Source organism: Cebidichthys violaceus, unplaced genomic scaffold, assembly GCF_023349555.1.
Source record: "Cebidichthys violaceus isolate CVI_PGR_0920_01 unplaced genomic scaffold, fCebVio1.0.p SCAF_32, whole genome shotgun sequence".
NCBI classification, from domain to species: Eukaryota; Metazoa; Chordata; class Actinopteri; order Perciformes; family Stichaeidae; genus Cebidichthys; species Cebidichthys violaceus.
Window position 1 is genome coordinate 1,247,707 of NW_027176506.1, and position 10,836 is coordinate 1,258,542.

At 45.2% G+C, this 10,836-nt stretch overlaps 1 protein-coding gene across 3 annotated transcripts in view; it reads left to right on the plus strand.

Annotated features, from left to right (window-relative positions):
- Positions 1-9,868, plus strand: part of nbr1b (NBR1 autophagy cargo receptor b) — a 34,845-nt gene extending 24,977 nt beyond the window's left edge. For 2 of the 3 annotated variants that reach the window (XM_068724750.1, XM_068724751.1), the window contains 4 exons: positions 3,774-3,859; positions 4,713-4,788; positions 5,234-5,327; positions 6,191-9,868. In XM_068724750.1, coding sequence (XP_068580851.1) covers positions 3,774-3,859; positions 4,713-4,788; positions 5,234-5,327; positions 6,191-6,364 — 430 coding nt within the window. In that variant the 3' untranslated portion in view covers positions 6,365-9,868. The remainder of the gene's footprint in view (positions 1-3,773; positions 3,860-4,712; positions 4,789-5,233; positions 5,328-6,190) is intronic. The other variant, XM_068724752.1, reaches the window with a different exon arrangement.
- The last annotated feature ends 968 nt before the right edge of the window (positions 9,869-10,836 follow it).

Genomic DNA, 10,836 nt, shown 5'->3' on the forward strand with positions numbered 1-10,836 from the left:
AGATTTCTAATCAGCTTCCATTTGAATTTGCTGCTGATGAAACCTCATCACTTCCTCCATGTTTACCTCTTGTCTTGATTAATTTTATATTTATAGTATAATATTTATTCATACAGCACTAATTTCATCAGCACATACAAAGTTATGTCATCTTACCTATGGACACTGACGTTAAATTGTGGCATCGAAAATGAAATTTGCCGTTGAAAATGATCTGAACTGAAACAAGAACCATTGGCACTGAAACAGGTTCCTCTGAAAAATAAAACTCTGATATTATTAATTACTAGTAAGTAATTAAGTAAAATTACTTATTTTTAATGCCTGTGTTTTGTTTTTCAGTTCAACTTGTTTCAGTGCCAATACAATAAGAAAATATGTGGCCTAAGCAACAGCAAAAGCAAATAATAAGTTAATGAAAATGGTATTTGTGACACACATGATGCTGTAGGGCTGCTTGATCGTGGCACAAATCATAGGCACCATTATTTTGGTCAATATTAAGATCCAGGTTTCAAGACGGGTCAGGTGGGTTGCCACACTGAGGACGGTCCGCCTCAGAGTGCGTCTCTCACCGCAAGGAGAGAGGGTTAGCACTAAGCTGTGGGGTCCTGGGCCTTTCCAAGCCAGCCTAGAACCGGTCCCGGAGCAAATACGCCCGGCGAGGGCCAACCAGGGAGGGAAAGAGTTCCCACGAGGGGATCCTGCTCCAACAAAAAATCAAGATGGCGCCGCGGATGGCTGAAATTCAAGCAGTGCGCATTGATTTGTGTTGTTTTTGTTATCGCGACACGGAGCTCTCCGGCAAATTGAAGGGTGGAGGAATCTGTTTCTACAGACAGTGGTTCTGCAGCAGTGTTCTCCTGATCTGGAATCTTCCATCATGAGCTGTAAACCCTTCTACTCCCCCGTGAGCTCGCTTCATTCATACTAGTCGGTGTTTACATGCCGCCGCAGGCCAACGTGCAGGAAGCACAGCGGACACTCACCGAACAGACACTGTGTGGAGCGGACCAACCCGGACTCTGTAGTTCTTGTCCTTGGTGACTTTAACAAAGGAAACCTCAGCCATGAACTCCCCAAATACAGACAGCTTATTAAATGCTCAACCAGAGAGGAACGTTGTAGACCACTGTTACACCACAATAAGGCCCATCACGCCCTCCCTCGAGCTGCACTGGTCTCTCTGACCAGTCATGGTCCATCTGATTCCTGCATACAGGCTGAAACTAAAGCTCTGTAAACCTGGTGAGGACATTCAAGCAGTGGACCAGTGGAGCCATGGAGGATCTTCTGGCATGCTTGGACCGTACAGACTGGGATGTGTTCAGGACTGCTACCAACAGTCTGGATGAGGACACAGCCCAGATAGCAAACTGACTCCGCTCCGAAATCCCTTGTGCATTTATATCCAACAGTGGAACAGTCCTATCAGCAGCTCCATGGGTTCTAATCCCAACTCTCCTTTACAAGGATTTTAGAACATCACATGTATGACATGTCTCCCCCTCCACCCTGAAGCATTGTGCTGATCAGCTGTCTCCGGTGTTAACAGACATCTTCAACACCTCACTGGAGACATGTCACGTACCAGCCTGCTTCAAGGCCTCCACCATCATCCCCGTCCCCAAAAAAACAAGGATCACAGGACTTAACGACTACAGGCCCGTCGCCCTGACCTCTGTGGTCATGAAGTCTTTTGAGCGCCTTGTCCTGTCCCACCTGAAAACCCTCACTGACCCACTCCTGGACCCCCTGCAGTTCGCCTACAGAGCCAACCGGTCTGTAGATGACACAGTCAACATGACCCTCCACTTCATCCTCCAGCATCTGGACTCCTCAGGAACCTACGCCAGGATCCTGTTTGTGGACTTCAGCTCTGCTTTCAACACCATCATCCCGTCTCTGCTGCATGACAAGCTCTCCCAGCTGCACGTGCCCGACTCCACCTGCAAGTGGATCACAGACTTCCTGTCAGACAGGAAGCAGCACGTCAAGCTGGGAAAACACGTCTCAGCCTCCCGGACCATCAGCACCGGTTCACCCCAAGGCTGCGTTCTTTCCCCTCTGCTCATCTCCCTGTACACCGACAGCAGCACCTCCAGTCACCAGTCTGTCAAGATCCTGAAGTTCAAGGATGACACCACCCTCATTGGACTCATCTCTGGTGGGGATGAGTCCGCCTACAGGTGGGAGACTGACCATCTGGTGACCTGGTGCAGTCAGAACAACCTAGAGCTCAACGCTCTAAAGACAGTAGAGATGGTTGTGGATTTCAGGAAGAACGCAGCCGCACCTGCCCCCATCACCCCTCTGACTCCCCCTATCTCCATCACCCTGTGTGACTCCCTGGTTGATGCTGTGGAGTCCTTCCTCTTCCTGGAATCATAACCCAGGACCTCAACTCAAGTGGGAGCTGAACATCAGCTCCATCACCAAGAAGGCTCAGCAGAGGATGTACTTCCTGAGGCAGCTGAAGAAGTTCAACCTGCCAAAGACAATGATGGTGCACTTCTACACGGCCATTGTTGAGTCCATCCTCTGCTCCTTCTTCACGGTCTGGTACGCTGCAGCCACCGCCAAGGACCAGGGCAGACTGCAGCGCATCATCCGCTCTGTGAGAGGGTGATCGGCTGCAATCTGCCGTCCCTCCAAGCAAGAAGGATCGTAGCTGACCCCTCTCACTCTGGACTTGAAGTGTTCGAGCCCCTTCCATCTGGAAGGAGGCTGAGGTCCATCAGGACCAAGACCTCACGCCACATGAACAGTTTCTTCCCATCCGCAGCCGGGCTCATTAACAAAGCCCGGGACCCCCACTGACTCTGTCATCTCCAGGACAATTTCCTACCGGTCACTCCCCTGCTCATCACTTCTATGTTTCTTTATTTAAATACACTCAACACTTTTACACTACACTTACATCTCACTTGTTTATTGTCCTGTTATCTGTTCGTTTGTGCACTTTATTTATATTTCACTTTATTTTATATGTTGCTTTATTTTATATTTTACTGTACATTTGAACATGTTTCTACTTTTTGCACTGTTGATTGTTGTTGACTGTTAAATGTTACGCACCACCCGTCATGTCAAATTCCTTGTATGTTCAACATACCGTGGCGATAAACGGTTGTGATTGTGAACACGCTGTGAACACAGGCAGCTTTGTATTCTGTTTGTTGTTAAGTTAAACATGATGGCATCATGTCGCCTGTTTAGACACCAGCAGACACAGAGCAACGATAGCATTGTTTTTGAGTTGTGTTTGGGTCTACCTGATGAATAGAGGAGCAATATTCACTCTCCTTTTAGCTCTGGTTTGGTCTCCACAAACCCGTGACACAGAATGTCTGGCTCTCTGGGCTTCAACGTGTTCACCAGCGAGCTTCTATCGTCTGCTGTTGGATGCTGAGCAGATTGTGTTAATCAGAGCTGTGTCACTGAAAACAGCTGCCTGCTGCTGCTGGAAACAGATGCTTGATGAGACATGTGAGACTAAATGAAGACAGAGAAGTAGTAAAGCTACAGAGAAAGGGGAAATGTGTGTGTGTGTGTGTGTGTGTGTGTGTGTGTGTGTGTGTGTGTGTGTGTGTGTGTGTGTGTGTGTGTGTGTGTGTGTGTGTGTGTTAACCACTCTGCTACCGGACGCCTCACTGCAGCTGTGAGTCAAACATTGACGGTGTTCTTTGGTGTTTCTGTCCGATGGTTTTGGGGCTGCCCTACTGTTTGCTGCAAATACTTAAAACAATATGTTTGCTCTTGATGTTGTGCAGTCCAGGGAGTAGTGGAGAAACAGATGTGGACCCTGCCACCTCTGGGGAAGGAACAGAGGGCTCTGAACTGTACCAAACTGAGGATGGTAAGCATGTCGCTATTTTGCTAATACCTTCACTAAGCTATTTGTTCAATTTAATGTGACGTGTGTTTGGACCAAAACCACAGCATGGAGACGGCTGAGCCTGCGGTTAGTAGCTAACAGTGCTAACAACAGCAACAGTGCTGACAGAGCTAACGGTGTTAACCTGAGGGAGGCTGCTACGCTTCCACGACCGCGCCGTCCTGCCAAGTTGGGTTGAGACGGCGTTATCAGCGGTGAGCGCTGTATGAGCGCGGTGCAGAGCGGCTACGGTTAGCTAGCCGTGGGACACACAAATAGCTTAAATTCACACGATGGGTATCAAATATCAATAACACAATTGTCCTAAATGATGATAAAGAGAGGACAGTAGAGCAGTGAGCCCTGGAAATCAAGAAACTACTGCAACAGTACCAATGGAGCTGCTAGTAGTAATGCCATACAAATGTAATTATAGAGGAAACTAAATTAATCTCTTCATTTTTCTCCATTTATCCAAATGGCATTAACTAACAACACCACGACGCACCACCAGCTTAGTCATCTGTAAGTGTAGGGAGACATAGCTCACAGAGAGGACACCGTCAGGACGCACACATGTCATGGATGTTTCTTTAGTGCGTTTGCATAATTGCAATGTAAATCCAAAAACACTTATCCAGACAAATGTAAAATGTGTAACAAAAAGGCAAACCTGGGTTTGTACCTTGGTTTGGACTTTCGAATGTGAAAAGGCTCTAAGAGTCTTCAGCAACACTGTACCAAGGTACGGCAGCTTTAAGTGTCGTCTTCTTCATTCTGACAGCAGCTTCTTTCATAGATGTTGAGGGATAATGTATTCTTTGTTGTACCACAGTCTCCTGTCCTGAACAAACTCAGACAGATGATGCTGAAGTTACTGAAGACACAGAGGACATCCCTGAGGACCCCAGGTCTCACACTCATACCTTCACACACACACATTCAAACTCAGCAGAAAGGACACACATTGTACTGCTGGCTGCATCCAGGCCCCTAGCTTACTAGATCATGGTGGTGGCTAATTGGTGAACTATTAGCTGGTGAGCTAACCACTGACGCACTGAGGCACTAGCTAGGCGGAACATGCTAGCGTTAGTCTAGATTTTCATAATTTCTTCTTCTGGTTTATTTTCTACCCGCTGGCATTAAGTTCTCAATATTATACTTTCATTATTTCAAAGGTTTTATCTGAACCAGCCAGCTTGTTAGCACTGTTATTAACATGACAATAAATCCACACAGATTCTCTAATTGAATACGTCATGATTTGTGTAGAAGTGCTGAATTGGAGATGGAGCCAAGGCTTTCACATAGCAGTCACGTTTTGAACGTAACTTCTTTACTGTCGCTCCTCAGGCACCCAGGCCTCACCGGCGGCCTGGTGAAAGGAGCTCTGTCAGTAGCTGCGTCTGCCTACAAAGCTCTGTTCACTGGACAAGGTCCCACACAGGTCAGCATGCGGTTTATATCTAGCAATCTTATATCATACCTCATGTTGTTAACAAGTTCACGGCCGTCTTAAAGTCTCGACTAGGGACGTTCCAATCGACTTTTGTTCTTTGGCCCTGATCCCCATCAGAGTCCTTCAGGATTAGATATCTTCCAATACCAAGGCTGAGCCGATACAACATGTTCCTACTTCCGTGAATTATGCATAACCTCAGTGTAGGTCTACACTTACATTCATGTTTACGGGACACTGGCGCACATTACTCTGTCACGAAAATGAGTGGCTGGGGTTTGCTGGAGCATAAACTTTCCTGAATCCAATGAGCAGTAAGAGCCGCTAACAGTAGCCTAAACTCTGATAGCACAGAGCTTACATACAGCACAGCACTACACGTTGAATATGTATGTCGGAACCACATCACATTCTTTTTTTAAACGTTTTAGATCTACCATCCAGGGGTGTGTATTGGCAAGAATCACGCATCATGATACAGGGGTTACCATTCAATAGATTGCGATACTCTTAACAAGGTAATATTGCGATTTGTTAAATCTAATTTTAAGAAAACTGATAGTATGATAAACACAACACCATATGCATAAAATACAAAAAATAGTTAAACAAATGTCATCCAATGACAACAGCGGGATCTGCATTGATCCCAGTCCCTCTGAGCCACTGTCTCCCACAGACCCTGACATGTGAAGGGTTAGTTTAACACCGATGGTGGTTTTGAGAGTCACCACACTGTCACAAAACATGGTATTGATTACGTCAGCCCCATGCACACTGCTTCAACATGTGGAGAGATCCAAAGCTAGGCCTGTGGCGCCTAGGTCAATACGTTTCTTGTATCTACGCAGCCTCCAGTGGACGCATCCACCCAGGACACCATGATGGCCGTGCTGGTGGAAATGGGTTTTGGGGATCGGCCGCTGAACCAGCGGCTGCTGAAGAAATACAACTACAACCTGCTGGACGTGGTCAACGAGCTCGTTCAGATGACTGACAATGACTGGTACTCTACACGCTACTGACAGGAGACAGAGAGACAGACAGAGAGACACAAAACAAGAAATGCCAGAGGAGGAAAGACTGGAAGAGAGAAACTCATTCACTTTTTTTTGCCTCCACCTTCCCCCCCATGATTCCTTTGTTTGGTACAGTTGGATTGAGATTAATCCTCTCTAAGGCCATTTAAGGAGACATTCCAGCTAACTCTCTGGGATATTGCACTGGAGCACCAAACACACACTGTCTGTAGTATTACTGTCCGCTTAGTTCTTGATAGTGGCAGGGCAGCTGCTTTGTATAGAGGGACGAGGACAGAGAGGTGTTCCTCAGGTCTCAAAAGAGCTATGTGTAGCATTTAGCATTTGCCAAAATTGAGTCCCACTGCAGCCTGCAAAGGGAAGAGAAGTATTCAAACTGATAACAGCCCCCAGTAACGACAAATGAGTATTTTAATGTCGACGTGAAGCTGTACCCTTAACAGTTCCACTTCCATGCTCAAAAGTAAAGTAACAGATTTGACCGTTTGACCTCTGCTAGCTCAGTGGCTAGCAGAGGTAGATATTCCCACATCAACGACAATCCTTATGCCTTTCATCTGGAACACTGATGAAGTACAAAGCAGCGATATCACATCAAGAATACAGATCTACTGAGAAGTTAAGTCAGAGCACTGGAATGCTTCCGTTGAGCTGTGTGTGTGTGTGTGTGTGTCTGTGTGTGTGTGTGTGTGTGTGTGTGTGTGTGTGTGTGTGTGTGTGTGTGTGTGTGTGTGTGTGTGTGCGCGCACGGTGGATCCCTTCTGTTGTTGCTACACATTCCATGAGATGTGGCTCAGCTAAGAGAGCTAGTCTCTGCTTTTCTGCCATGACCTCAACATTAAACGAATGGTAAACTCGTGGAGCGCCGCCATGTTAAGTCATGTGTAGATTGTGCAAAATCTTTAATCCCAAATGAAGGTGTTCCAGAGTTGGCCAAGGATTATTTGGACGCGACCTGCCTTAGGGTTCAGGTAACAAATATCCCGGGTCCTAGCAGAACTCTAGGCCCACTTGAAATAGGGTTTAGTCCAGTTGAGTTTGGTTCATTTAAAATGTCATTTGTAGAAAATGAAAGAAAACACAGTAGATATGCAATGCACAGACTGCAGTAATACTGGTGCATTAGTCTGGCAAGGCAGTCTTCTGTTCTTATCTTGGGTTCGGGTCTCAAAATTGGCAGTACCGATTGTGTTCAGTCGGGTCCGGACTCGGCCTGTTTTAAAGAGGGAACCATCTTTTAAATGTGTACTGTTGTGTTTGGCAAGTTGTTGCAAATCAATGCACTTTGCCAATTGATTTCCCAGAGATGTTATTGTAAAATCCACTTACTTGTGACATATATGAAGATTGTGATATACAGTAGAACCACATCCCCCCTGAAGAGTGTATCATGATCCTTGAGCTGGGGACAGCGTGATCCTCTGTGCTCGTTCAGGTTCAAATCTACAGTCTAGCACTATTGATGATAATATTATTGTTGTTTTGTAACTTATATCCATATCACTGGAGCAGAGACAGGGTTTCCACTCACCTCTCACTGTACTGTGTGCATAACCTACTGAAGGTTAGTTGATGAGCACTGAAAGCAGAAGAAACATTCCCCCATGAACCTTTTTGGGATTTGGATGTAGTGTTTGCACTTAAAAGCTTGCAGGTCACCGGGTCCACTCAGTCAGCATCACCGTGTTCCCGGTGTCGACTCTCCGTCTGACACACGGTCTCTGGACCTGTTGGACGCTGGTTCTCACAATAAGCATCCTCAGTTCCCTGATGATCCAATAAACTCTTGGTTTTGAGGGTTGAAATGTTAAAAATGAAGACATTCCTCACATGTTGTTCTCATTATTCCTCTTCTTTTATCATCACACATGACAAAGATCTTTACAGATGAGCCAGAGAGGCCGGCGCTGCTCAAACACTGCAGACGGGGTACATGCATCGACCTCCAGGAGGGTCCAGCTGTGTTGACGTCTTCATACCGTTGTGCACTGCTGTCATGTGTTTTGTGTTTGAGTTGATACTCCTAAGGGATGTGTACTTCTTTTGGTAGAGTACATGAAGAGTATGTACAGCTAACAGTAAGGTCGTTCCAGACTTGAACTGGAATGAGACCGTGTATGAATATATAGAGAACCTCCTGGTTTGAAGCGGTGACTCGGTTGACTTCAGTAGTTTGGGTTCCGGTTGTTCTCGGTGCTTTTGCTTTGGATGCTTGGTGATTATGTTGTACTTTTAGGCTTATTGTGTGGTGGTTGAATTTGCTCTGCTGTATGTGTGTGTTAATGTTTTTGTTTGTAAAAAAAAAAAAAAAAAAAGTGAGTGGATTTGGGATTGGAGTTGACATAACTTAATAAAGCAGCACTTGTTGTAGAAATAATATGAATACATGAATAAGTGCTCCAAAAAAAGATACAGATATGCTAATTCAGATTTTATTTAGTTTCAGTCACATACAAAGCACTGTGTTTAGTAATCCATAGACACACTTCACAATGATGTCACATGGAATACTTTAACATTTTGGGAGAAATGCTCATTCGCTTTCCTGCCAGGAGTAAGATGGAAAGACAGGAGGACGAATGAGGACGAAGGACCCTGACGTCGATACGTCTCGGTGACGAGTGCTCAGGTGTAACAGTGGAACACGTGGTGAGCTGGTTCACTTGTCTGTTTCGGAGGCGTCCCTTTGAATTGCTCTCCTGCTGTATATACACAGTTGCTAGGGGAAAGCTCTTATCTGCCATAGTTTACTTAAACTTCACATCATGTATTCCAGAGAGTACATTTTGGATCATATTCACTCGACTGAATCTCACCACAGGCCCTTTAAAAGACATCAAGTGTTCCCCAGAGGTAATCGAGAGGCTAAGCCACGCCCCTTCCGGTTTTCCTCATGGGACCTAATATCGGGAGAAATATGTATGGTAGTCAATGGCGAGAGACAAATTATTTTTTTATCCTGTTTGAATTGTGCCATGAATTACACAAGTATTACTCTCTAAGTAAGCATTTTAAAAGGCTTAAGACAAAAAATGATCTTTTAAATTGCCAAACATCATATGTGTAATTCATGGCATTGTTCAGACACGATCATATTTGTCTCTCACCGCTGACTAACGTATCTTTTCTGAAGTCAGGTAGCGAAAGGGGCGGGGCTTCTCCTCTTTAAATGACACCCTGCTTCACCTTTCTAACCTTCCAAACTCCTGCGTGGTGAAATGGAACCTGGCTGAAATGTGCACTGGATGAAGGAGAAGACCTTCACAGACCGTGCGTGTTCATCATTTTGCTTTAAATTGACGTGTTATGTGTTCCACGAGGAACGGTCAGGTACAATATTTTCATATTGGGATATAAATACAAGTTGAGTATTTAAGAAGGGAGGAAAAAGCTGGGTAGTTTGAGCTTTTATTCTGTGTTGCACTTTATGAACATGGTTACAATGTACAAATCAATCTGTCTCCAATTAAAGTCGTTACACCAATAAGGGATTTCTGGCCCTTTTTTCTTTAAGTGACAGGAAGACGTATGAAGGGAAAAGCGCGCGTTACAAAAGGAAGCACAGTTCCAGTTATATGGCGTCTCTGATGTGACCCTGTGTACGAGTCAAGAGACCTGTGAAAACCACCACATGGACACCTTTGTCTTTGTACTTCATGCTCTTTTGTTCTTGGACTAAACAACAGATAATTGTCAATTAAATCCCAGTTTATAGCAACAGAATAAAAGAGGACAAGAAAAGGTGAAAACAACAACTTGAGGTCACACAGGGGCATCATAGCACCAACACCCCAGGGCCCTTAAAGGAGCCGTTTGGATTGTTTGAAGTGGGGTTTAAGGAGGTGCTGTGGATAAATAGTGGACGTAGTCTTCATGACGCCACTTGTTGCTTTGTGAACTGCCCTTTTGAAGCCTCAAGTTTTTTGGCTGTTGCCATCTTGGACTTTGGCTGTCGCAACGTCTTTTTTTTTTTGCAACCGGTCAACAGAAGTGACCATATTTGGACTGCAATGGAGTGACGTAGAGAAGCCATATACGACTCCAGTAGCAGTCACTACCTGTCAATCAGTGTGTAGCCCGCCCCTAAATCATCCCCTCTCTATGGTCTGTTTGACTCTAAATGGACCATAATGTACTAAATGAACATCATGCTGTATTGAAGAAGACTGTAAACTAGAGATTGAGACCATAAACTCATGTTTACAATGTTTACTGAGGGAATAAATCAAGAGAGAAGTAGAGTCATTTTAGACTAGACTTCTATACAACCAGAGGAGTCGCCCCCTGGTGGACACTAGAGAGAAGTAGAGTCATTTTAGACTAGACTTCTACACAACCAGAGGAGTCGCCCCCTGGTGGACACTAGAGAGAAGTAGAGTCATTTTAGACTAGACTTCTACACAACCAGAGGAGTCGCCCCCTGGTGGACACTAGAGAGAAGTAGAGTCATTTTAGAC